Genomic DNA, 27,923 nt, shown 5'->3' with positions numbered 1-27,923 from the left:
GCTATCGGCGAGTGGGTTGCCCCCCAGCAGTGTTTTCATTAGGCACGCCCACCCCCTTGGGGCTTCGCCCTATACAACTGCCTCGAGACGCTCTTGAAAAAAAATTCTGGCTATGTACCTGTTACATACATACCATCACCTTCTCCTCCCGTGCCAGTGAGGTCACTGCAATAAAGCACAGAAAAAGCGAAGTAAAAAAAGAGTTAATCCACATGGCACAGGTCAGGAACACTGAGCACACAGCGCAACCCTTACTTGATGATCTGCTGCTTTGGGACCTTGGGGTCATAGATGTTAAGGAACGCTCCTTCTTCCATCAAATGTTTGCACACATAGATGGCAGCAGATTCTCTGTTCGTGAGCAAGAAATTAAAAGGAAGGAAAAAAGCAATATGGCCTAAAAAACCACCCGGACAAAACTGCACTTTCCCTCTAATAGCAAAAGTTTTATTGATGCAGGCTCCGTAAATGCCACAGAAAAGATGGCCAAGCCTTCTCTACAGGGTCAAACATGGTCATAACACAAGATGTTGTAAGGTACTGCCTTACTTTACAGAAGATAAAAGCCAAAGAATAAAACTGCAGAGTGAGAGCAGCGTGGACTAATACATAGAGTGCCTCAATGATAGTGAATGAAGCTTACACTATGCCAACCACTTGTTGTGCAGTAGCATTTTCCACTACCTCTAAAATCGATGCCATCATGTTAGTCTCAAGCATTACAGAAATTCACAACACCAACGCATATAGTATCCAAGTTCTCATGATGATTACTCACAGCAGTACGTATCTACAATTCACAGGACAGCACACACCTCGTGTCTCCAGTGTCTTTCTTGAATGCAAAGCCAAGCACTGCAATTTTCTTCCTAGCCACATTGTTGAAAAGCCGCTCAATAATTCGTTTGGCAAACCGAGTCCTTTGGAAGCTGTTCATTTCCACAACCTGCAATATTAAGGATACTATCTAAGAACATGTCCTCTCTATGCCTGTCTCGTTTGCTGTACAATAATCAAGATTTACAAATTATAAATAACTCTTTATTTATTTAACGTGTTCAGGAACAACCATGAGTCTTGGTACTGCAGCACAAAAGAGAAAATAAAAAATGCACACATATATATTACATCAAGCGATAACAGCCAATAGAAGAGTGAAATAATAGCAAGAAAGACGTGAGTAAGAAAGAAAACTCGCACAGAATGAAAGCCCTAAGAAGCATGATTTATGCATACACATCACATGAAGAACATCCACAAAGGAATGATAACAAAAAAAAAAAGACCTCCGAGTAAAAAGGTCAATTCATACTTACAGCAAACTACAATAAAAAAAATGTGTTACAACCCAATGCAAAAACACGTAGAGGTGGCATAAGAAAGAAGAAAAAAATTAAACAGGCAGAAGAATGCACAAATCAAGTATAATGCTAGTGAAGCAAAGCTACATGTAATAACACACTGCTCAAAATGGAACACAGCAAACTTAAAATATAAACGAGGACAACAAGATCTGAAAAATACCACGCTGAAGACAATAAGAATTGAAGAAATAATAATGAATTTTCATTTAATGTGCACAGGAACCATGCATACTTAGCATTTTATCACTAATGAGGAGATATAACACACACACGCAAAGTCTGTACCCAAGCATTACTGGTACGTGCCCAGTGGCACTGGGGATTGAACTCTGCTTCCCCCCCCCCCCCTCCACACAAACACATCATATATATAAGAATGTAATTAACATTCTGGGTTTTTTGCGCAAAAGACACGACACAAAGGAAACGAGGTAGACAGGACAAGCGCTTACTAACAACTCAGGTGTTTATTGATGGAACATTTGCTTAAATACAGCAGCTGCTCTTATCAAACAAGAAGAGGGAAAGAAGAGCCTTCGCATACATATATATCAGATCAGCACAGATCCCATCATCGCACGAGAGAAGGCATGGTCGAGCTCTAATTCTGCGCAAGATAACTGATTTCTTTTTTTGAGAGCACAATTGAAGGATTGCTGACACACGAGTTACCCGATTTTCCTATCTCATTAGCCTCAATTATCTCTCTTCCAAGTTGTGTCTTGCACCGGCGTAGTACTGACGTTTTTTCGAGCGCGGGAGTGCAGTTGCGGCAATTCCGAATATGGTCAATCATTTTGCTACCTGACTTGCTCTTGACATCTCTTGCGTGCTCCCTCAGCCTTTCATTAAGGCACCTGCCAGTTTGGCCGATGTACTGCTTACCACAGGCAAGTGGTATCGAGTACACAACGCTCTTTTTACAGGCCACGAATCGCTGCTGGTGCCGCTTCGAACAAGCGACGGCCGCATCCTCCGCATTCACTCTCTTGCAAATCCTGGAGAGTTTTTCAGGAGCGTTAAAAACCACTCTAACACCAGCCCTAGCACCGATCTTCTTAATATTATGCGGAATTTCCGTGAATGTACGGAATAACCGCCAATTTCGTCCGGTCAATTTGATCGGGTATGCTGGCTGGTTTCTTCAGCAGGTTCTCGGCAGTTGATGCCAGCAAGGCCGGCTGGCAGCCTGCGCTCGAAAGGCGCTGCAACTGGATGTCAAAGCTGCGTCCTACCAAATGCAGGCAGGACTTGCTCAGAGCGTTGGAAAGGCACGATTTCACAATGCCTCGTTTTACGGCTTTGGAGTGTGCCGAGCCTTCAGCTCGGCACACTCCAAAGCCGTATGTATACTCCATATGTATGCGAAGGCTCTTCTTTCCCTCTTCTTGTTTGATAAGAGCAGCTGCTGTATTTAAGCAAATGTTCCATCAATAAACACCTGAGTTGTTAGTAAGCACTTGTCCTGTCTACCTCGTTTCTTTTGTGTCGTGTCTTTTGCGCAAAAAACCCAGAATGCTTAGGCACCAACTAGCCTGCAAAAACATACTCGCATGTAATTAACAGCATAAGAGGAAAATATTGCTGTATGAAAAAGGGGTCCCTTAGAGAATGAGAGCAGTAAAAAGCAAGATTTGTAGGTACAGATCATACAGCATCCACTAAGGAATAATACTAGAAAACATAGCTTTAGAATAAAGCCATCAATGCAGACATACAACACACAATCAAACATGACACAAATGATTAGACACCAAAAAGTGGCTTTAGAGTAAAAGGATCAATGCAAACATACTGAAATGACATAAGAAATTAGATTAAGAAAAAAAAAAAGGAATATACAAACTGAAAGCCAACCAACAGCATTTGTGTAAAAAGGGCGCACGCAAATCATGGCCTGTCCCGGCTTAAGTTTTTATCATCATCTGCTTGTCAAGGAGGCCTCTGGCATATGGATGCGATATGTGAGGACTTTGTTAAATCGAAAGTGCACTATAAAAATAATTCGTAAAATTGTAGAAAAGAAAAGCACATGGTTTTCAATGGGGCAGAGATTGGGGAGCAACAAGAACAAAAAATGTGTTACTTTGCGAATATCATTGAACTGAGGTCATTTATAAAAACAAAGAAGCAGCCTAATACACAGCTCCACTGGTTGCAGTGTAGACAAATAAAGTCTGTCCATTATTACTAACAAAGCCAGAGAGACTACAGATATAGTTGAGTACGAGGATCACAAATGAAACACCTTGATGTCAGAGAGTAGAAACTTTTTCAGATGCGAGGGGTAATACTGTCAAACGCTTCACCCAGATCACGGTACGCAGCATCCACGTGACCTCTCTGAGACACTACAGCTGAAGTCAGCGTTACAAAAGTTTTTATATTAGTTGTAGTAGAATTACTCAATATGAAACCATGCTTGATTAGGTATTAACAACATTTTTGAGATGGAAGAAAAGTACTTGGTATAAAGCTAATTAAGAAAGCCTAAAGGCTGCACACAGGTGAGAAATGGGACTTCAGTTAGAAACTTCGAATTTGCTGCCAGATTTAAAGACATGGAAAATACAAGCAGTTTTTCCATATGTGAGGAAAATAATCGTGATAAGACAATAGAGACCATTTATTTGCTTGGAATAAGTACATGGGAGAGGATGTGCTAATATGAATATGAATAAAAAATGAAAATTTACCTGGTACCAATAATTAGCGACTTCTGGCAGCTTTAGGCACTCACACAAGTAAACCAGACTGAGGACATCCTTCTGGAAGCAGCTTCCTCCGAAACCTTAGAAAGAGGGTGACAAGCAGAAATAAAAACTGGAGTTTTGAGGTTATTCAAAATTTACAACAAATATCTGCTGTTCAAACATACATGGGAGCCTAGGAGCACATGTACTACTACAGCTGAATTAAATGCAGTTTGCTACAGCTCACTGCAAGTTTTCTCAGTCGTGTTCGATCTTTAGAAAAAGGCATCATTAGGAAGACGACATATCCAAGCTCTCCCTGGGCAGAACAAGAATGCCCTGCTCACCGACACTGGCTTGCAGAAACCTGGGACCGATTCTGCTGTCACTGCCGATGGCATGGGCCACCTCGGAAACATCCGCACCAGTTGACTCGCAGATGGCAGACACTGCGTTGATGCTCGAGATTCTCTGGGCTAGAAACGCATTGGCAGCCTGCAAAGATGGAACCAGAGCAAAGTGAGAAGCAACAACTTTGCTGTAGTGCGAATTTCTCAGGAAGAGCCTTGCACAAACACTTTGCAAGAAAAACTTTGTGCAGACAGACAGGACATAGGAGATAAAAAATCCTACATGCTGAATATTTTGTGCAAAGTTTCCCTGGCAATGATCGTTCACCAATTGGGCTAACTGTCAGTGCTACATAAGCACTTTCAATGATGAACTCACAAGTACCCAGGCATTGTTTCCTTGAAGCATTAAGCTAATTTTTATGGGGAATTTTTTGCAGTATCTATTGTGAATTAGGCCAAGCAGGGAATAGTTCAAACTGCAGAAAAAAATCTAGTAGCAAAACAGTATGCTTCCACTAATTCATTCGCACACCAGTGCTGTCATGTCAGTGACTGTTACCCAATGTGAAATGGCTAAGTGAGCAAAGACAGGTGTGTGGCTTGCAAGTGGAAGAGCAAGCCATAGGATACACAGCAGTGGCCTGAGAGGAATTCTCAGTGCTTCCATGCCAGAAGAGAGCAAAACCTTGAAATGTCAGACTGTTCCTGGAAAATTACTGGTGTCCATGTCTCCAAAGTAATCATAAAATCATGCTTGAGAGGAGTCCGCTATGACTAGTGTCACGCTCCATTGCATGGTTGAGCTAGCAATTACTGCGAACATTTTGTGAGCACAATGGCGAGATTAAATGGGACAATTCCGCCCAAATTTTTCTTCCAAGCTGTGCCGATGTTTGTTTGGCAGAAAATATTCACTTATTGCAGAGAAAAGTGGATTGAAAAAAAAAAAGCACTTTTTTTTCCATGCCACTGAATTAACTCCCGTTACCAGAAAGTACTCTGTGATCGCTACTTGGAAGTGAATGGCAGTGCAGCCAAGGCTCAGGTATCTGCACGCAAAAATACTACTCTAACATCATCACACACCGCTTGCGAAAACAGCTAGCAGTGGTGACACCTGTATTTCATATTTTTGCCTTCACTATCTTAGAAGAACACAAATGTCAATGAAAGTAAACTCTGTCATTGGAATGCGGTAACCTGTATGTCCCCAGTGAACTCTTGCCTAACAACAGAAAGACCAGAAGTCTCATGGCAGTGTGCATAAAATTTTTTCTCGCTAATTAATTAAAACATTTTTCTTTATTGCAGCACATCACAGTGTAGCCAACAGAATCCTCTTTTCAATGATATGCAGAAATAAAAAAACAATATATGCTGCTTATGAAAAAAAAAAAATTGACTGGCAACATTTGAGAGACTTGCACAAAAAGTTACAAAAATATGAAACATAATGAATAAAAGCATATTATACATATAAACTATTAAACATATTGAAACAATGAGAGTAAAAAATCTAGAGACGCGTTTTGTGAGTTACTATGCCAAAGATGAGTATTCAAAGTTACAGAACTCTTTATGCTAAACGCCGCCGCGGTGGCCGAGTGGTTATGGCGCTTGGCTGCTGGCCCGAAAGACGTGGGTTCGATCCCGGCCACGGCGGTTGAATTTCGATGGACGCGAAATTCTAGAGGCCCGTGTACTGTGCAATGTCAGTGCACGTTAAAGAACCCCAGGTGGTCGAAATTCCCGGAGCCCTTCACTACGGCGTCTCTCATAGTCTGAGTCACTTTGGGACGTTAAAACCCCCATAGACCATAAACCATAAACCATCTTTATGCTAAACTTTCCAGTCAGCAAAAAAAAAAAAGAAAAAAGATCAATTGTGCGTGCAAGGTGCTTTGGGCTACTCTGCAGTGCAGTGCCAAGGTAAAACCGGGGGGCCATCTTGCATCTGTCAATAGTCTCAGCTGTGAGGAGAAATCATCTCTACTTGAACTAAATTAAGACAGATGCGTACCTTTTAGCACAAAGCTTTCGCTTGCACCTATAGAGTCAAGTATTGATGCTGTGAAATCGCGAGAACACAATCGCTGCTGAGCAGGGTGTGCGAGAAGAGGATGCCACGCTGGGCGTCATGCTTGTGCAATTGCTCCATGTTAGAAATTTTCAAAATACTCCCTCATGAGGCTGACAAGAAAGCCGATTCTGAAACTGAAGTGCAGACCTTTTGCAACATACTAAATGGCAGTACTTGTCTAGAGGTGACCCGGATTGCTCAGAATGGGGCATTTTGTGGCACCGTTCGAACAAAATGAATTCAACTGACACAATAAGGAAAGAGTTAAGCTACTTGCTCAGTTAAGGGAAGACGCCGCTTTCAAACAGCAAAAATTGAAAAAAGAAATTCGGTTTTCTAAAAATCCAAGTATCTGCTAGTATGACCTGTTTTCCATGCTGCCTCGAAGTTCCATTGCTGAAATCTATTGAGTACTCCTAAAAAACAAAAAAAACTATTATTAGCTGTGGTGGTACTTTAAACAGGCAAAAACTAGGCATTTGATGCTGGTATTTTTTGACCCTGGTATCTTTGCACTGCCATGACCAAGCGGTGCTATCTTTGGTTTGCATAAAACTTGTTTCTTCATCTTAAAAACTAATGCTGCAGCTTGATTCCACAGACAGAAGCAAACACACAAAAAGCAAAAGTTTCAAGATCTTACCACATGACTGCCTGCATTGGCATTAGTTTTCTCAGCAGCTGCCCCTAGCAATGGGCGGAGTGTGCATAAGAGCAGATGGTGCGGTGTCTGCTGTTGTGCTTGGTTAGTTATGCTTGCTAGTCCTGTGTTATATTTATTTACTGGAATACCCACAGTGCCACAAATGGCATTGAAGTAGGTGGGAGGGGGAGGGGGGATTACACAAAATACATATGAAAACAGGCAACAAACTGATTTACAGGCAATGCAATCGTGACAGATCATCATTGCAGCTCAAGAACAAGGGATTTACAGAGGTAAAGCGAATAAACTATTTTGGCTTCGGACTTTCAGCGACCATTAGCCCTTTGAAAATAAGTACAAAAAAGGCGAATTTTTATGGCAGCTGCCAAAGAAAGCCACGAAAGGCAATGTTGCTGAAACTAGCACTGCAGCAGTGGGCAAAGCCATTGCCTATAATGAGGCAGACATAAAGAAACCATTTGTATGCAGCTGCCTCAAAATATTCATATGCAGCTGTGTGTACATGTCTGGCACCGCGAGCACCAGGTCCCTTCTCCGCTCCAACCTGAATGTCAGCCTTGTCCATCATGACGCTCAGCATGCTTCTCGAAATCTTGTACGCTGCGATGGCTTTGGATTTCTTCTCACCTTGTTCAACTCACTTGATAATTTCCAGTTTCAAAGAAAATGGGAGGTTCTGCCATCTCATGGCTGCCATTGTGCACACACAGAAACAACGAAAACCATACGAAATTGCCGTTGACAGCACGACGCATCGTATGTGCAAACTGTGTGACAACGAATGCGCTGCGAAGCACCATAGAACTTGCAGGTTCATGCGGAAAAGCTAACCTCCGAAGATGTGCTGAAAGAAAGCCAGCTTCTTGAGTCGCCCGGTGTTGCCCAAAGTTAGGCCTATCAGACGTGAGGGCTAATTTTTGTACAATGTAGTCATACATTTTGGTCAAATGTTTAGGGGAATCCCCCAAGGTGGAGTAAATTTGTAATAAGGGAGTAATTACTCTGAGAAAGCTGTATAGCTTTCCTCTGTAGCCATATGGCTGCGTTCGGGTGGATGCCAATGAGTAATTACTCCCTTACTCCACCTTGGAGGATTCCCCTAAACATTGGACCAACACTGTTCCCATTTCGAGTTATTGATCAATTCGCTCTCGCACTACCATAAGCTTGCCATCCCGGTTAGCTCAGTTGGTAGAGTGACTGCTACGGTGTAGCGGTGGTCCGGGTTTGAAACCCGGACGAGGATGAATTTTTCTTTAACTACGAAGTTTCTGAGAAAGCTGTATAGCTTTCTTTTGCAGCCGTATGGATGCATTCGGGTGGATGCCAATGAGTAATTACTCCCTTATTAGTCATACATTTTCTTACACATTCACATTATAGTTGTACAGTGCTCAGAAATTCGATAAAAAGAATAATTTGATTTAACCGAGTTGGATATAATCAGGTTCGACAGTAATCAGATTCTCGCATAACGGATGTACAGTAGTCCCTCGTTATAACGAAATCGCATTACTCGAAGCATCGCTTTCGATGAAATTTCTTCCGGTCCCTACCCAACACATGTATTTTAATCTGCATTACTCGACGCACACGAAGAGCCTGACCCGCTTAGAGCGAAGTAGCGAGCGGAGGTGACCCTTTTGAGCATGCAGTGTGAAATTAATACTGCCGACGAATTAGTCTCATGCAGGCACAGAAAAGGCCACAAAAGTACCATACCTACGATCGATGACCTGCCTAGTAATGGGTAGCAAGCGAATGCCAAGTGCCCCCAACTGTGTACAGCTGAGTGAACGGAAGCTGCCAAATTCCATAGTGCAGTGTGCCCGAATCGGTCGCAATCGCATCGCTGGTGTCCCCCGTGATAGAAGCCACAAGAAAATAAAGTTTTTCTGACGCTTTGCAATGCCAGAAAAGTGCACTCTCTAGGTTTCCGAAAAGTGGCCAAAAGACTGCAGGCAGACTTGCGCCGCAGCATTCTATGGGGTGCGCTCGATGAGCAAAATTTTACCGCTCTAAAGAGCACTTCTGGTGCTGAAACGTGCCAGAAAGCACAAGTGACCCTCCGATTATGAGCCCATTCACACTTGCGAGTCGCGAGCGAGCCGAGCTTTCGGCGACAACGCCGACCGCGGATGCGCCGGGCAACAAACTGAGCTGCTCCGTGGCTGCCGTAGTCGTCGCTAAGCCTAACCATTTCACATCGGCCAAAGCAGACGAAACTCTCGAAAGTGCACAAACGTCATTCCCAAGAGTTTTCGCTTCAAACAGGCGACCCGCAGGTCGCGCTTGCAAGTGTGAACAGTGGTGTTGTCAAGCTGCTGCCTGGCCGCATGCCCTTTGCCATGTTCGATGCGAGGAGCTAAGTTAACAAATCGGGAAGACGACTTTGGAGAAGCCGGTCTAGAAATATATTCGCCGTTCGCCATAATCGACCTGTGTCGCAATAAAACACTGCCCCTGGCTTCGTTGCACATCTGACGGTGCAAATCGACCAATAACTTGCCATAACACAAAAAATCTGAGCATCGCCAGCGGCGAGTCAGGCTGTCAACATGGCATGGTGTTTCCCCGGCGATTTTCTCGAGCCGGTCATGCTCGATGCGCACCATTCGACTAGACAGTCTAAATGCGTGGTAAGGTCATTGCACTTTGTTCCTAGACATTTGTCAACGGCGCAGATGCGACACTGTGCGAACACCGACACTCATACCGTAGAGTTAGCACAGTGTCGTCGACAACGGTGTGCCGAAAAATTCTCGCCGAAACTCTCGTTTTGCAAACTTCACAGCTGCACACCTTGGGAAAAAATTGCCACTAGTCATGCAAAGCCCCTAGTGCAAAACAGTTCAGTTTTCACAATCACGCTGTGTACTCACAATGAGGGGCTAATCGTTTTTTGAGCACGTGAAACACAACCTCAGACTCGAGCCACGGCATTTGCAGCGCTTTCCAGCGCGATGGTCTTGTAGTGTTCCGTTACCTGACCCCCCCCCCCCCACCCCACCATAAAAGCGGCCACTTCCTTCGCGATTCGAAATACCCTGAAGGTTGAATGCATGCGCGGTGACCGCAGCCTCGTGCAATGCTTGGTCAGATTAGAGCAAGGGTTGCACGCGCCCGGTAAGAACTTGAAACAGCCAAAGTTCACTGCCTTTTTTGCACCTGAATAAAGTTTTGCTTCACTAAATACATTGTATTTTGACTTCCTCGGAGTTGCAGCGCAATTAAAGCTTGACTGCTTTAGATTTTCTCAGGTGGTTGCTTATATCGAATTACCGCTAGTAACGAATTTTTTCGCCGTCCCGCTGACTTTGTTATAACAAGGGATTACTGTACTTGTGTAATAAATGCACCTGCTGTCCTGCCTGTCAAAATGTGTCATTTTTTTTCCTCCTTGTGAAATAAAAGAAGCTCTACTATCTTGCTATATGGCTGCCCTGAATTTTCAAGCATGTTCTATAACACATGGCATGACCATGCAAGCGAGGTGCCATTCTGTTCAAAATCAGCCTTAGCCTGCTTAAACAAGTCACTACTATGCTGCGGTGCCTATACAAACATTGTAAAATTTTCCATAAAGTGGTGGTTGTTGCTGCATAAGTGAGACGTGCATAGCTGGGATTTATCTGACTCAGAAGTCCATCACAACATGATCAAATGACTGGGCAGATTTATTCACTGTAGTCAAAAACCATTTCACAACCCCTGAATGCACTCAATTAGCACAACCTAATAATAAGGGAGTAATTACTCATTGCCATCCACCCAAGCGCAGCCATATGGCTACAAAGGAAAGCTATGCAGCCTTCTCAGAAACTTCGTAGTTAAATAAAAATTTGTCCTGGTCTGGGGGTTAGCTCAGTTGGTAGAGCGACTGCTCCGGTGAAGCAATGGTCCCGGGTTCGAACCCCAGAGCAGGACAAATTTTTCTTTAACTACGAAGTTTCTGAGAAAGCTGTATAGCTTTCCTTTGTAGCCGTATGGCTGCGCTTGGGTTGATGACAATGAGTAATTACTCCCTTATTACAAATTTACTCCACCTTTGGGAATTCACCTAAAAAAAAAATTTTGACTAGCACAACCTAATATTTAGTGCAACCTCATGCATGAAATTTTTTTTTTTCAGCCCAATATATTAATTGTAACTGCATTAAGTTGACCACTGTTGACATGAAATCATGTCAGCAAGAAGAGAAAAAGAGTATTGTTGATGCAGTTACGTGAATGCCCGATGGAAGATTTAGAGGCTGTCTTACATTCGCTACAGTCTGCTCTCAATCTCCCAACATTACAAGCAAAAAGCTGAAAGTATTCCAATGCATGCCTCACCAGTTTGGAAAGCTCTGAGGACCATGTGTTCATAGTGATGATTCGGTCTTCAGGAACCCAGTGCCTGTACACAGAACAGAGTTCTTCAATTGCAGCCCGGCCTTCGGGAGTTTGCTCTCCACCAATGAGGATGCGGTCCGGGTTCAGGAGGTCTGACACGGCTGAGCCTTCAGCCAAGAACTCCGGGTTTGAAAGAACCTGGAAGCAATGCTAACCAGCTCAGCTTCATACAAGCCACCATAATTAGTGGTTCAGAATCGATAACAATGCCTTAAAGGCCATCTGAGAAGTTTGAGGTGCATAAACAAGAACTATCAACTATGCAAAGCTAATCTATTACAACACCTCAACATCAATGATGTGCATCAATGATGCGAGGAACAGTAAAAATAACTATCCCATGCAGTTACAGATACCAAGAGCAACCCAGTCAGCCATATCTTCTAGGCTAGTTGCTCTTAGAAACGGTTACATCATGACATTCCTGAGGTGCTTGAAAACCTCTCTTAAACAGTGCCTCTACTTTTCTTTGGTAGACGGCAAAACCTGAGAGAGCTGTGCTTACTTATTTGAGATACGTAGCTTTAATAACTTATTTATTTATTTGCTAGCACATTTCAAGAGCAACTGTTTAATATTTTTGAATTGTAATGTACAGGCAATAGACATGAATAGACAAACACAAAAAGGTGTATTATTTGCTGGGTTGCTTATTTTCACACACAGGAAAAACATCTTGCAACACATGGCATGGCCTATGCACTGTCACCATCAGAGCTAAGAGAGTATGCAAGGGTGTGCTATTTCTTTTTCCACAGTTTCTCTGCTTTTGATGCATGAACATAACTCAAGATTAACACCCTCTTTAAACCTGTACCTACAAGCACCTAACAGTGGTGCTGGTGCTCGTTAACTTTAGTGCTTAAAAATGAAATTCTTTAGGAGTGTACCTTTTTCCTGTAAAGCAGTTTCAGTTTTGTCTGCCTACAATTAGCTACATATACCTTGGTGCTGGTTTTCTTGTTTCCAGAAACTAATGGCGGTTTTCATGACCTAGAGGGAGGTTGCCTCAATTGGTCCTGTTAGCTGACACTCAATGGATATTGGAAAACTAATTTATTGAGGTCGCTGTAAGAAAATTTAGAAAGATCTCAGTCCACGCTTTCGATGAAGATCGCGCCTGTGCAAACTGAACTGTTGCTGACGCGTCCACTCGGTGTCGATTCCCCTCGCTGTCTGTCCAGTCTGTGCTTTTTGTCCCTTCGGTCACGTGTCTTCTCTCCCTTCGAAGCAAAGGGGAGGGGGGGGGGGGGGGGGGGGAAAGAGAGAGCCGGCGGGGTCTCTCTGGCATGTCCAGGTGCGGTGAGCTCTCGTGGGAGTCTGCATTCCTCTGGCTACTAATTCGGAGAAAGTGCGTTTTGTCCGAGGGTCGACGCTGTCACCGCGACGAATCAAAGGAATGTGTTTCTTCGGCATGTATTTCGTCAGCAACATGCTGACAGTCCAATATGGCACTGTTATGGAAGACTGCTCCAGGCGTCAACCTATGTGGAATCATATTTGTTTTAAAATTTCATGATCAACTAACGCTTGTTTGTCAATGAAAACAACATCGCATGAGTCAAATAGTCTCTTTTTTTAAGGGTGTAAAGAAATAAATGAGAACGCAATAAAGAAATTGGTGTTTGGCATTTGAAAATGGCAGCCTGAAGGTGTAGTGGTAGACAGTCAAAGTGTGCTTTGAACACATTTTAACATCAATTACATTGATGATGAATTGGTAGAGTCGGTGAATAATAATACCAGGACATCAGGCAAGCAAGACCCAGCGATTGTCAATCTGCCATGCCGCTTTGCACAAAACAAGCTAGAAAAGTTTGGCAGTCACTGTCTCACTGTCGCTTGGCTATTAGTAACTGATAAGACTGCACCCTTGTCCATTTTTTCATAGCCATAAATTTTATTAACATGTGCTACAATAAATTAGTACAGACTTCTAATCGCGTGTTCAAGTGGAAAGCGAGGCCAATGAAGTTTTCTTTTTCTGTGTGCTGTCTTCTCGGAGCAATTAATTGCACTTTGTGCCTGCCCTGTTTGCTTGTATGCAATGAATGGAAGGTGTGCAATGAACGTAAGGCCACTGCAATAGAATTAATCCATTATATTCCATTAGGTTATTGTCATCCACCCGTTTGTCTACCTGACTAAGTGACAGCAAGTACACTGGGCAATCAAGGTGCAAAAATAATCACAATGATATAAAATTCAAACGATATCATTACATCTACCCCTTTCATGAGCACAGTGTCGCCATACAGCATTTAATTAAGCCTGTCATTACAGAAACAGTCCTGCAAAAAACTCTTTGCGCTTGAAATGTGTTCGTTAGTCATGTGTGCTCTGCACTGTTCTTTTTAACACACAAAGCTTTATATTCACACAGGCCCTGCTAGTCCACGCAAATCAACTTCTTAGAAATACAGGCTGGGCGCATGACGAGAAGTGTGCTGTCATGGTGCCACAAATGTTTCAATGCAGTGTGGAAAGCTCCACATGCTCTATCTGTTTCACTGGCACCAGAAAAATCATGCAATGACACTAGCAGCTCTTCTACCTCTTTAGCTTGCAGATATTAATGTAGAAGTGCTCTCACACCATTCATTCACCATTCTCACATATTTTCACACCAAAACTCTGACAACAACATCTAAATGTATTAATGAACCACCCAGGCAACAGAGAAAATGACACTGTTCCATGCGCTGATCCTTCTTGGACTAGTTTACGTCACCGCTGGAGTGTGCCATCAATTTTTCGAAAAACGGCAACATGTGGAGCAGCGCTGATAATTACCTCGAAATTGGCACCCTGCAAAATGTTTGCCTTGAGGATCCGGCTGATGCTTTCCGCTGCCTTTACTGGGACGGTGCTCTTCTCAACAACAATCTTTGGTGTGCTGGCCTTCTCAGCTATGGTCCTGGCTGCTGCCTCCACATACTGGAGATCCGCTGCTCTTCCCTGCACCAAACGCAACAGCTCTTCTGTAGCTGTAGCATCATACGTGCTGACCTCTAATGCTCAACACCCACATGTGTTCAGTATTGCATTACTACAGTGTTCACAATGCTTATGTTGGCCTTGCTTGAGGCCTATGTGCTGCCAAGATCACAATGTGGAGAGGCGGGTCCAGCTTTTTTCTTTCAAAAGAGCAGGGGTGCCTTGCGATTCCCTGCAAGACATTGTTTACCTGTGTGGGAACCGGAAAATTAGAAGGAAGGCCTCCCAGCTTCTTCTAAAATTACTTCAGAACACTGAACCGAACTTCAAATGGTAACAGTAGCAACTGACGACTCTTGCGGTGCTTATATGCGCGGTGACGGAGATATGCCAGGTCACAGAACTATACCACAGATCCTCATCTAAGTGCTATTTAATGCGTCGCTGCAGTGCAGCAATAGACAACAGATTAATCCAAGAATAATCCCATCTCTAGCTTACAACCTCAACCAACTAAAATGATTAAAATTTTTTTGAGAACATAAGTACAGATGACACACAACATTATTTGAACACAAAGCTGGAAACAGTAAATGAAATACCTTCATTGAAAGCTGCATAGTGCTTGGTACCTAAATAACATTTTTCAAAAATGAGCTTTTTCTCAGTTGACAACTAAATATAACTTCCTGATGGAATGAGAATAATGCGCAAACTACCCAATCAGGTGCTGCCATCCACAAACGTGGATAAGACCAGAACCTAATTATATTCATGATTGCAAGGTGAGCTTCATTATGTGCCGTAAGCATTCAGACCCTACCTATCAAACCTGTGGTTTCATCTCTTGAAGCTACAGCTAAATGTGGCAACATAGAAAGAGGGAACTTCCCTCTCCTCTTTTAGGGGAGTGTGGGATGTGAGTGGTGGCCTAGTGACTTGGCCGTCAACCTTGGGTGCAGGAGGTAGTTCCTTTGAAACACACTGCTGGACATGGGTGGGAGGCAGCAGGTTGAAAGGGGAGAGAAGAAAATCCCCCTCCCCAAATTTATAGGAGAAGGGAAGGGAAAGTGGGAGAGGGAAAAGGGTGGGAGGCGACACGTAACCTAGTGGCTTAGGTATTCGCCTCAGCTGTGGAAGGTGGGGTTGGTTCAAAGCCCACCACCCGACAAGGTTGGTACAAGTGTCCCCCAGCCCGGCGCCAATCTTTATTATGAGTGCGCACTTGAAACAGACTCTGCAAACCCCGCTGTGCCCTGCTGGCAGCAAGCCTAGTTGAGAACACCTAATCCTGCAAAGGTGGTTCGTATTACCGTGTTCACACGAGCGTTCAAGTTCAAGTTGGTATGCTCTAACCAGCGTGTCTAAACAGATGTGTATAGCTTAGCTGTCACTGGTGTAAGCAATCTTTCGAAACAAGTTCACATCAGAGTATCACTGCAGTCCTGTGAAAGTCTGGGTTCATCCCCAGCTGTATCACTTAGTGAGAAAAGAAGGAAAGAGCATGTCTGCAAAACATTCTTTGCTGTCACACCGCAGCTAATGCCCAAACATTCGCATTACACACTCGTGAATGCCATGTGATTTTTTTTTAACGTCCCTGTATACACACAAGAACAAGAAAATGGCCGGAGCATTCAGCAATTTGTTTCATTTGTTCTTTGCAGCAGCTGGTTTGAATATCTCAGTGATGCAAACAAAGAGCAACTACACATCAGATTTACTCGCCTTCGAAGTTGATTGCTAATAGCTAAGATGCCTGCAAGAAAGCACCCCTGAAGAAGCGTGGCCGAGCGAAAAATGAAAGCCCACAGACAGTCGCACAGAAGCCTGACAATTCTACGCTGCTGCTGACAAACACAATGCGTGATGACGGGTGCAATCAATGACCTCAAGCATTTGAGCACTCCAAATGCGGAACAGTGCAGACACGACGGCTGCACATGAAGGAGCCATGCATGGTGCAGAAAATGCGGAAACTTTCCATGTATTGTCATAAAACAATTTTTACCTATTTTACAAGTATTACACTAAAGATTAATTCTGTGAAGCCTATTCTGCCATAAATACACATTTATCAATGTCGAATAAAAAGTTAGAAAATTGAAGAACATGTTGAACTGCTTTTTATATGCAACAGCTGTAAGCGCAATGTCCACATATGTTGATGAAAAAATGAGCTCAAGTGTGATAAATATTCTGCAATTTTTTACACATTGCTTCCAACAGGTCTTGAGGTTACGAAATAAATAAATTTTCTTCTGAGCACACTTAACTGGTGCCTGAAGGGGACATGGTTTAATAATGTGACCGCCCTTGAGACCCAATGCTACCCGCCATGGTGGCTCAGTGGTTAAGGCGTTCATCTGCTGAGCCAGAGTACCAGGGTTTGGTGGCGACGGAGGCGAAATGAACAAGGCGCCCATGTGCTGTGCCATGTCAAGCACATTAAAGATCCCCAGTTGGTGCAAAATTATTCGGGGAAATTATGACACCTTTCTTCTTTCACTCCCTCCTTTAACCCTTCCCTTATGGAACAGCTCCAGTGTCCACCCAGATATGTGAGACAGTTACTGCTGCATTTCCTTTCCTCAAAACAAATTTATATTTATTATGAACCACTGCTTTGTTGCCAACAGCTTCCCACGAGACAGATACTGCAAAATAACAGCAGCATGCAAAGTTGATTACCTTGCCAAATCCATAGTTCTTTGTTGGCGTGTTGACAGAGATGAAGATAAGGTCAGCCTCCTGAATTGCCTTGTCTATGTCACATGAAAAAAAGAGGTTTCGTCCACGACAGGCCTTCACGATCTCGTCCAGGTCAGGCTGAATGAAATACAACATTGAATACTATGAGTGCAATATCGATCAGCTCATTCATAAATTATAGACATAATATCAATAAGAATGAAAAATTCAGACACAATTCTACAAGCAATTACATAACAATTTGAAGTGCTAAGGAAGACTGTTCTGCACAGTGCATTGTCATGTGTCCCCCTTTCATGAGCAATATTTTCGCTCAAAAAGAGATGGGTGCTAGGTATCCTCAAACATAGTGCATGACCAGGTGGGTCAGAAGGGCAAGAAGGCAGGACAGTACAAAGCACAGAAACTGTCAGCACAGAGCACTAGGGCTCAACAAAGCTGCTACAAGAGGCATAGTGATCAATTTATGTGTTCGGCATTGTACAAGATAATGGTGCATAAACTTTCACAGCTTTATAAAAACAAAACAAATCAAGTTGTGTGTAGGCTGTAAGAGAGAAGTGATCATAGGAAAAGTCTCTAGTTATGGTTTGCCTGTTTATGTTAATGCTTTGCAATGATTTCATTACTAAGGAACATATGCAAATCAAATGTGTAGAAGTAGATACTTCGCTATAGTAAACTTTGTTACAGTAAAGTGAAACCGTGGTCCTTTTTCGTCTTCCATAGACATCTGCACATTTTTTTGGTTGAGAGTAAAGACATCTTTAAAGGACAACTGCGTAGATTTTAGAAATAACGAGCTTAAAGGTTCGAATCTGAGAAACTTGCAGGTAAAGCACGCAATGTCCTTCCGGGCTAGCATCTGAAATGCTAACTTAATCATCGATTGAAATCGCGATGGCCTTCAAGCTTCCCCACAGCGCACAGCACCAAGTGTGGGGCGCATCATGACGTCATCAACGGTACCAGTACATTTCCAACGCATTAGCACTTGCTTAAAAGTTAAAAAAAGAAACCAACACGACTGAAGGTAAAGGTCGCTGAGTGTTGTTTGGCAGCGTTCAACTAGAGATGGTAGGGTGTGCTACGAGGAGAAGCCTAAAATTTAATTGTCGTTTATGTCATCGTTTTAAACGTTGGCAAAAAAAAACACTTGGCATGCTTTACCTGCAGCCTATATAGATTTAAATCCTTGAATAGTGCGTAATTCTAAAAAAAAATTGTGCAGTTGCCCTTTAATAAAAAAACGGCTATAGTAAAGAGCGTTTGGCCATGATGACACACTTTGCACGTAATGATGATATCATGACACGCACGCAGTCTAGGATATCTCAGAGCAACAGACATGTACAGGCATAGTCGCGTGGCCAACAGTCGGAGGTAAATGGATATAGACGATGACAAAATGTGCTCATTGAGATGGCTTCACCCTGTGGCTGGTGAGCTGCCCAAAGAAGCCAACTTTTTGAAAGACTTGAGGCCAAGAAATAAGGCGCATGGCACGCACAAGAAAAAGAAAGAGAAGTTGTCCATGAACGTGGAAAAAAAAGTGGCGCAGTATTCTGAGGAAACAATGGAAGAAAAAGAAAAAGTAGAAAAGAGATAAAAAGGGTCGCGGCACAGGTTAGCTCTAACCACGAAGCTCTCGGCAAGAAGTGGAGTACATTTTTAATGACACTGAGGCCACGGAAGACGATGCCGTGCTTGCACAAAGCTTTCGTTTTCGTACGGACTCAACTCCACCTTGTCGCGTTATATTCGTGGCCACGTTCTATTAGTGCACATACGGTACTTCCAAAAGACTAAAAATTTAAAAGCAAGCAGACATACTAAAATTTGATAAATGAAAATAAATCATTGGAACATAATGGGATGCATTTCTAAGCGTTTCTTTTGTAAACCAACACTGTGCTCAGTAGGCATATAACTAATTTACCAGATAGCATCCTCAGAGCCATGCCACCTCCAACAACTGATGTAGAGAAGACACTAATACAGTCAATTAAAAATTTTTGCTGGTCCAAGTGACTTTGCTGTAGAGTGGTTTTACTGTTATTACTACATTAAAAAAAAGAACGAAACTTCATAAATAAAGGAAGACGAAGAAAGGGAGGAGGGCCCATCACATTTAAGTATCTTTGTCATGGTTAAAGCCAGTATACCATGGTTGCAAGTGTTTTTTGAAACATTAAGAGATTTAGAGTTCCATACCAGTTCAACTGAAATGTAGGGCCCTAGTGCAGACTGTTACCTTAAATGTCGTCAATATAAGATACACTTCTGGAAAACAAAAAAAAGCTGCAAGTTGGGGCTTGAAAGTTGAACCTTAAAAAAGTATGGCGTATTTGATTTGAAAGGATGCGTTCATTAAAAAATAAAAGTTTGCACGCTGCCAAGCACTTTGAGAGCACCTGTAAGGATTGCACTCTTGAAAAAACAGGACACAGAGTGCCAAGAAAATTATCTGTGTGCGCACTAACAATGCGTGCCATTCAAAAGCCTGCCTGACAAAACTTTCTATTACCAATGTGACAGCTGAAAAAGAGACGACTGATGGCAGTTGCAGCTGTGCGTGCCTTTATGGTGCTCATTCATAAATGTCAACTACAACTGTCAAAACACCAACACTGATGTAAAAATGCAGGAAAGAAGGTAGCTCTTAAAAGAATAGAAAGCAAGAATCACTCGCGGCTTACGAAAGGTAACATTTGTCTTCCATGTCCTCCTTAAAGTAATGGCCATCTTTCTTGTCACTCCACCTAAATTTCAGAGCAATGGGCAGGCTGAAAAAATACATTTAATACGAAGGTAGAGCAAATAAGAGAGGGCAACTCAAACTTAACTGAAGTGACTGGGAAAATAACATTTATTTCGCTAACCAGCAAAACCACTGCTGCTAATTAAAATGTTCAGCGGAGTCGCACTAGACATCCATGTTGTATATTACTCAGCAATACTTTATTAGAATAGCTGAAAAATGTTAGAGATGCCAGTGAGTAAGTTTGGTAGGTGCTCAGTGATGAAGCTCTATCTTAGTGTTTTGGTTTTTAGGCAGTGGCGATGTGAACAGAATATTTATTGCCTTCAGAACTCTTTACTTTAACTCAGGGTCTCAACAATAAATGGGCAGCATAATCTGCTTGATCCACTGTGCTCTGCAAAGCTGCAGCGCAGATGAATGTGCGTTTTGAGACATGCTCTGGTTTGGTTTAAAGGCCACATTGGTTTGAGACTTAGAATTTTTAAGAATATTTTTGTTTTCCTGTTATCACCCCATCTCTCAAGCAAACAGTTACACTTCTGGTAGCCTTGGGAGGAGAAAAAAATGGAAAATTAGTGTTTGGGGAAAGGAAATGGCGCGGTATTTGTCTCACATCTCCAGGGACCCCTGAACCACCCTAAGGTAAGGGATAAAGGAGGGATTGAGAGAAGAAAGGCAGAAAGAGATGATGTAGTGGAGGGCTCTGGATTAATTTATAATTTTGACCACCTGGGGATCCTTAATGTGCACTGACATCACACCACACGGGCTCCTTTGCTTTCGCCTCCATCCCAACCCTGCCGCCGCCGTCGAGTTCGAAGCCGGGTACTTCAGATCAGTAGCCGAGCAGTAGCCGAGCGCCCTAACCACTGAGCCACCGCTGCGGAGGAGCACCTCAAGTTTCTGACACAGCTATGAATACCTGTGTTTAGCTACCTGACTACCAAAGAGGGGCTCATTCAGGTAATCTTCAATCTTGAGAGCTGCTGTGCACTGCATTTGTTTGAATCATTATGCCACAATTTAAAAAAAAAAAAAAAGAATTAACAGCAAGGGAAAATTTGAACTTTATTATGAGGGGAAAAAAAAAAAATTGGCGGTGGTCTAGCTCTGGTTAGACCTGGAGTTATGCGATAGCTACAGCTGGCTGAGTGGAACTTGGTCACGTGGCCAACCACGTGACAAACGACGTGACCAGCCACGGTGCCGTGCTGCTGGCAGCTGCTACGCACCATGTGACCAATCACGTGACAGCGTGGTGGCGAAGCCGCAGGGTGGCGGCGCTGACACCGCCATAGCACCGCCACGCTGAAGGCTCGAAAATTCGAAATGCTACCGTAGTGTAGCTATCGCTACAAAAGGAGCCATAATAATGCTTTCCACATGATTTGTGGGCTTTAACTTCATCGCTATGAGTAAGGCCCAGGTTTTGTGTACTTTGTACTTTAGCCTTTGACTTACAACAGCATAGCTTTGTATTGTGACAGACATTTCTTTTCGTTGATGCTGCTTGCTTCATTTCGTTCCTAATTAAACAAATAAATAAATACTTAACTCCACCAGCAATGACTGAAAATTTCAATGAAGACTCCAACCAATAAGCCACAGCTTGACATCAGAATAATGCTACTGCCCTGCATTAATGCTTAGAAAAAAACATTAGAAAAAAACAATCTGTACAAAATCCTTGTATTTTTTGGAACTTAAACAATAATTTGACTCTGTATGTAATTACTCAAAGCATTTTTCTGGGTGGAGGCCAAAGTGTTTATTGCACAACCTGCGGCCACCTCTTTTCTGCCACCTTTAGGTTCACCGGGCTTATCAGATGAGTTCCCCCTGTCTTCCCTGCCTTCTGAGACGGAAATGTTATTGTTTTCCTCACAGAAATCATCACCATTAAACTCGTATATGTTCATTCCATAAAAAGTAAGCATCAAAAATGCCACTACAATTAGCCTTGGCACGGCAGTTTAATAGCTGATTTTGTGCTTCCCTCTAGGGACAGGAAATTGAAGCAGTTAAAAATGAGCTGGACACAAGACAAAAAAAGAAAAACGGTGGCAGTTCGTACGGACTGATCAAGGCCAGGTTAAGGTGCAAAAACACAAAAGGTAGTTTCGTTGTTCGTGTGACTTGCAATGATGATCTTGCTTGTATCAACTAAATAGTCATAATGAGCATCCTCGAGATGTATGCGATGGTTGATCAGTCAAACACAGAATAGCATCACACGATGTGCTACTGAATTGCAATGCCAGAAGCTTGAGAAAAAAAAGTGGACTCAATATTCAACTTCATAAACTCTGGAACCTAGACGCACAATGTCTCAATAACAGATTTGATTCAAATGTTTCTCGTAGTGGTGTCGCTTTGTATACTGACGAAAATATATGGCATAAACGTCTACATGATGTTGGTTTTGTCACAGAGAATTTCAGAATCGTTGCAGAGAATGCATAGTTAAATCATATTTGAAGATGGGCCATGATTTTATTGCAAATGGGTGTATTGATAACCATTAGCATCAACCCAAGATCTCTGTACCAATGTTGAATGCATCCTTTGTACTTTTTAATATAACAATGCTTTATAATCATTATTAGTGATTATAATATTCATTTATTAAATCATAATTCTCCCTCTCATTATGAATATGTTTCTTGTTACACAATGATTATTCTGTGCAAACTGATCCAGACTTTGTGCTCCTCAGACATCTCCAATTTCCTTAAAAGAAATCATGGTTTAATGCGTTACTGTGACAAACATCATCCCGGCTTGGTTCTGGCAAAGAAATATTTTTCGTGCCCTGGCCTCCATTTTAATTTAGCAAACGGTAGCAAAACCTAGTCCAACAAGAAAATTTGTAAAAATTTAATAATTTATGCTTGACTATGAAATTTTTTTATGCAGCTTAAAAGACATTACGCTTTTGTTTACAATAATAAAGAAAAAGGTACAAAACTATGCAATCCTTAAATTTTTTTATCACATCACATTTTTATCTCAAAGTAGTCATTCCAACTATTTTCCTAGGTTGTCCAGAAGGCAAAGATGATGATAAAAACGTTTCAGAAATTACAAAATGTAAGCTGTGTCAGCAAAAAAATAGTAAATCTGAGAAAAGTTGTTTTTTGCAGCATATCCAATCATGAATTACATAGTGAGGTGGTCCTAGCAAAAAAAAAGGAAAGGTAGTATGTTGCACAGTACCATTCAATGGCATTTAAATTAGGAAGTTTAATTGGAATACTTTTTATTTCAAGCCAAGAAAATAATTTTGCAAGTTGACTGCAAACACCGTACTCCGGCGCTGCTCAGCACCTGCATCTGGCTGGTGCATGGTGCAGGTCGGCCCCCAATTTCGGGAAATAACAAAAAAAGAGAACACAAAACAAAATTACAATGACAAACTGGTCGGCCAATGCAAGCTCCGAGCCGTACATATTCAATTAAGGCGACCAGCATGGTGCATCACACACCGCAGAAGCAGCGCAGCAGTGAAAAACTGTTCAGAGGAGATGGCGCACTTGTGAACTGAATACCAATTCAACAAATCGTCCGGAAGAAATGCGATAGAACACGCTATACTTAATAATCTTAATTCATTTTTACAAAGCTTAGCATAGGTCCTCAATGTCTGCAGTGCCGCCGATGTCTCAGGCTAACGGCAGTAATCTGCTTGAGGTGGACGTTAAGCTCGACGTGAAAAGGCACTCTCACCACTTTCCCTGGTTTTGATACCTGATGCACATTTCGGCGCCACGGAACTCGCATGCTGCTTGGGCAATTTTCCCACGCTTAGCCATGTAAGATGACTTGTTTAAAAATGTCGCCAACAATGATAACTGCCATTCGGGAGGCATGACTAGCTGAGTGGTTGAGTGACTGGGAGAAGTTTCGGCCTTTCTGATAACCTTTTGTACAGCTTCCTTAAAAAAAATAATGGAAATCACACTCTTAGTAATGCCGATGATGAGCACTGGCTATGGAGATGATTACAATCACTTTTCAATTCCTTTTACTGATCATCTACCACTCATGCAGGCTGTTCTGGTCTTCCTCCAAGTTTCCTGTTCTTGGTAAGAGAGACAGACAAAAACTTTAAGAGGCCAAGTTAAGACCATTTATGTATTCTTCCATCCAGGCCAGTCAATCCCGCAATTGGGGCTGAGAGGTTAGGATAGAACAAGGAAGGGATGGTGCACCCAAATTCCATGAAAGCCAGTGCACATAGACTGACTGAAGATAGCACGGTAACAGCGACTGTTCCCTACCCCCCCTGCACCGAATCTCCCTCCTCTTACCCCTGAAGCCCCCGTTCAGTACTTTTAGACAGTGCAATGCAGTCGACAGGTGGACGTACGCACAGTTGTAGGGTGGCGGCCACTTCAAAGAGCAGGATGCTTTCAAAACGGCTCCCTGCTGAGTCGTTGGTCATTAAGAGGGTCAATTGCGACTTTAGTCGGTGTTTCTTCGCCAAGGCCCAGCACACTGTTTTATGGCTTTAGTTCATGTTTCTTTGCCGTGTCTTGTTTTTTCAATTCAAAGCCTAGATGTGGTGTTTGCGTGCACTTCCTTTATATCTGTTTCCTTTACAACACAGGTGCGGCAGCGGAGAAAGCACGTATGCTACATGTTTCCTGGGAACCTTCCCATAGAGAGCTAGTGCTCTAAAAGAAGGAATGCACATGACACCGTCCCGTGGTAATGGTGGCAGCAACTGCCATACCATGTTCGCATCAAAGGCAGCCTCGTAGACGTGTCATAGGAAAGCCGTTTTTTGAGGTCCGTAAACATCCACCCAACTTTCTGTATACTGCGGCCTCGTTCCTCGAATTAAATTCATGTGTACTTTTTTTCCCTGTTCCATGCATGTAATGTTGACACTTGCGCAACAATAACGGTCGCATTACATTCAGGTAAATACGGCAACTGACTGGTCATCTGCATATTGATCTAGCTAAGCTAATGACAGCTGTAACCATTTTATTCAACTGTGCACAAAGGCAATGATGTGTCTGCAGCCACCTGTGTTGCTCTGTTAAGGCCAAGCACAAAACCCCATGAAATCGTTGGGTACTGAATTCGGTCTTGTACTGCATTAAGAGACGTGCAATATGCATGGAAAACTAAAACGCTACCTTTTAATGCATCATTAAGATGACGGTATTCTGAATCGTAAAAAAATTTAAACAAACTGCGTGCAGCAAAAGAAAGCCTGCTTTAGTGATCAGGCTCATTAACAGAAAGCACTGATAGAAAAACTCGAGCTTCCACAATAAATACCATGGGACACAAAGCAAAATTTTCCGGATAAAGTAACGTATATTAATATAATGCACATGTCACCAGATGATATCTGCAAAGCATTTAGTGACCACTTCACATCAATAGAAAGTGCCAATCTGATTGAACCTTATGTCCAACATATAATAGTGTAGTTAAGTCAGTACAATGAAACTTCTTCATAATGAATAGGTGAAAAATTGTAAAATGATTCAATATAGCCAAAATTCGTAATGTAAAATTTTGCAAAAACTCAAGCTGGAGAAGCGAAATTTAGTCGGCGAAAGAACGGCAACTGGGAGAGACCTTTTCTATAGTAGCTTCAGCATTGCTTCGAAGCCGCTTGCGCCTTTGCCAAGGCAGCAAAAAACCGAGTGGCAAACTCCAGATCCACACAGCAGTTAGGAGGGTTTCGCCGCACAGCACTGCAGCACATGGCGGCAGCATGTTAAATGCCAGCTAGGGCAGCTTCCTTGCATTACAGCAGTGTTACATAAAAAATCGGACGCCAGGACAAAAGCTATCTACATTAGACACTTTAGCATAGTGTGTACCCCGGCACATATCCAGAAAAAAAACAAGAAAGTGTTTGGGGTTCGGTCGTGACATGAAGATGCCTGCTAAGCACTGCCAAGCACCCGATCAGAGTAGCCACTTCTCAATACTAGGTAGACCCTTAGTAATAAGGGCAAAATAAAAAAAATAATTACTGACTGCTTTTTCCAGTCATAAGGAAGGAGATAGAACTAACAATAGATTCAATATGTGCAACTCTACAAATGACTACCAGAAACTTTAGGGAAGTAAAGCATGCAGTATAACAAGTAGACTGGTATGCTCAATCATAGCAGTAGCTACTTATCACAAGACAGCTGAACACATGCACTCTTGCATTAGGTTTCATTAAAGCAGCAGTAAAATATTGTTAAAATTGTGACTTTCGGACCTCATAGATAGGCAGCTCATCTGAATTCCACTGCTTGATGCGCTCGGGACTCTTGTCCGTGACCACGACTTTGATGTCCGGGCATTTGTAGGCAATGACGCTGCACGTGGGTCCACCGACGTAACCGGCTCCTATGCAGCAGATGTTTTTCACCACCATGGCCTGCACGAAAGCACCAATGATGGGCTCCAGAAACCACCAAGGTAAATCCCACTGAGAAAAGAATGTTGGATTAGCTTGTGCTTAAAGGCTACGCAGTGCAGTGAAGCAGAAAACAGCAAGCCCAGAAGCGAACTTTAAGGGAGTAACACGTCCTAGCATGCATTCAAGAAAAAACGATTAACCGATACTGTTTATACTGTTTCGAGTTTAGGGGACAGGAATGCATGGATAAAAAATTGATTTCGGTGCAGTCACGCAATCGAGTCACCTGAAATGTGTCTAAGTATGAGGCGGCATGCATGCTTGATCCACTTGTAACAATACCGCATGACTGAGTCGCCAGGATAAATGCAGCTCTAAGAACATGCATCCCATAAACTTTTTGATCGCTATAGTATGTACAAAGCAGTGGCTAAAAGCCCCAAACTCAACTTTGTCTTTAAAAATCAGCGAAAATACAATTACTGACACGTGCGTCATTGCCACTGCAGTTTCTGCAAAAGGCAGCACAATGAATGTATTATGCTGAAAAAGCCACTATGCAGGTATGTAAATCACGACACTTATCATCCGCATCTTAATGTTTTCTACATCTATGTCATTTGCCAAGTGATAGGATCCTCAACTTCACCATGAACAATGTTGTATTCTTGAGCACCACCAAATTTTGAAATACTCCTCAACATGTGCGGTTTCCAAATGCCACCGGATTCAAAGCCTTAGGATCCTCAACTTTACCATGAACAATGTTGTATTCTTGAGCACCACCAAATTTTGAAATACTCCTCAACATGTGTGGTTTCCAAATGCCACCGGATTCAAAGCCTTCACTGAGCACCATATTTTGTTCATACTATATTCGATGCAGTTAAAAGGACAGGTGGGTTAGCTGATGGATTGTACTGGAATGCATATTGTAACCACGCAAAGAAATGGGGACACAGGAAAGAAGAGACAGGACAAGGCGACCGCGCAAACAAACGGGGACATAGGAACGAAGAGACAGGTCCTGTCTCTTCTTTCCTATGTCCCTGTTTGTTTGCATGGTTACAATATGCATTTCGGTGCAGTAGTCAAAAGTTTCACTGTTGGCACAACCATTATATTTGCTCATCAGGCATAGCTTACAATAATTCATTTGTGCCAGGCAAACGGAGAAAAACAAAATTAAATGAAGATGCCACCTAATGGTGCAACATGGCCGTACTCTAACCTGATGAAAGCAACTTCTCGCATAAAACTTTTGAACAAGCACCCATTTGCAGTACTTTGATGTGCTGTACCCATGTATCAAATGATTGTGGCACATACGATCCACTGACAACAGCCTTTGAAAATAGTTCTAGGGCACCTTAAATAACAGCTGGTGGTAAAGTTTACTGAAGCATAGAAAGATGTCATTTTAGTCCATTAAAAGCCATTGCCACTTAGTCTCAGTAGGTTAGAGATCAAAGGCCATTATACTAAATTATTTACCGCACATATTGGCATTCAACATATTCAGTATAACTTCAACCCAACCTGAAAATATGCTTATATACTGCAGCCTTTTGCTGTG

General features: G+C 42.5%; 1 protein-coding gene across 11 annotated transcripts in view; it reads right to left on the bottom strand.

Annotated features, from left to right (window-relative positions):
- Positions 1-27,923, bottom strand: part of sgl (UDP-glucose 6-dehydrogenase sgl) — a 35,076-nt gene that overhangs the window by 5,868 nt on the left and 1,285 nt on the right. For 4 of the 11 annotated variants that reach the window (XM_077662421.1, XM_077662420.1, XM_077662418.1 and 1 more), the window contains exons 2-10: positions 26,204-26,365; positions 17,181-17,318; positions 14,346-14,510; positions 11,493-11,690; positions 4,405-4,552; positions 4,061-4,155; positions 816-946; positions 256-351; positions 119-165 (exon numbers count right to left, since the gene is read on the bottom strand). In XM_077662421.1, coding sequence (XP_077518547.1) covers positions 119-165; positions 256-351; positions 816-946; positions 4,061-4,155; positions 4,405-4,552; positions 11,493-11,690; positions 14,346-14,510; positions 17,181-17,318; positions 26,204-26,362 — 1,177 coding nt within the window. In that variant the 5' untranslated portion in view covers positions 26,363-26,365. Of the gene's footprint in view, positions 1-118; positions 166-255; positions 352-815; positions 947-4,060; positions 4,156-4,404; positions 4,553-11,492; positions 11,691-14,345; positions 14,511-17,180; positions 17,319-19,900; positions 19,964-26,203; positions 26,366-27,923 lie in introns of those variants that run through there. The other 7 variants (XM_077662425.1, XM_077662424.1, XM_077662422.1 and 4 more) reach the window with 3 other exon arrangements.

The sequence above is a fragment of the Amblyomma americanum genome, chromosome 4, assembly GCF_052857255.1.
Source record: "Amblyomma americanum isolate KBUSLIRL-KWMA chromosome 4, ASM5285725v1, whole genome shotgun sequence".
Taxonomy (NCBI): Eukaryota; Metazoa; Arthropoda; class Arachnida; order Ixodida; family Ixodidae; genus Amblyomma; species Amblyomma americanum.
Note: the sequence above shows the minus strand (reverse complement) of the source record. Positions and strands in the feature narration are given on the sequence as shown.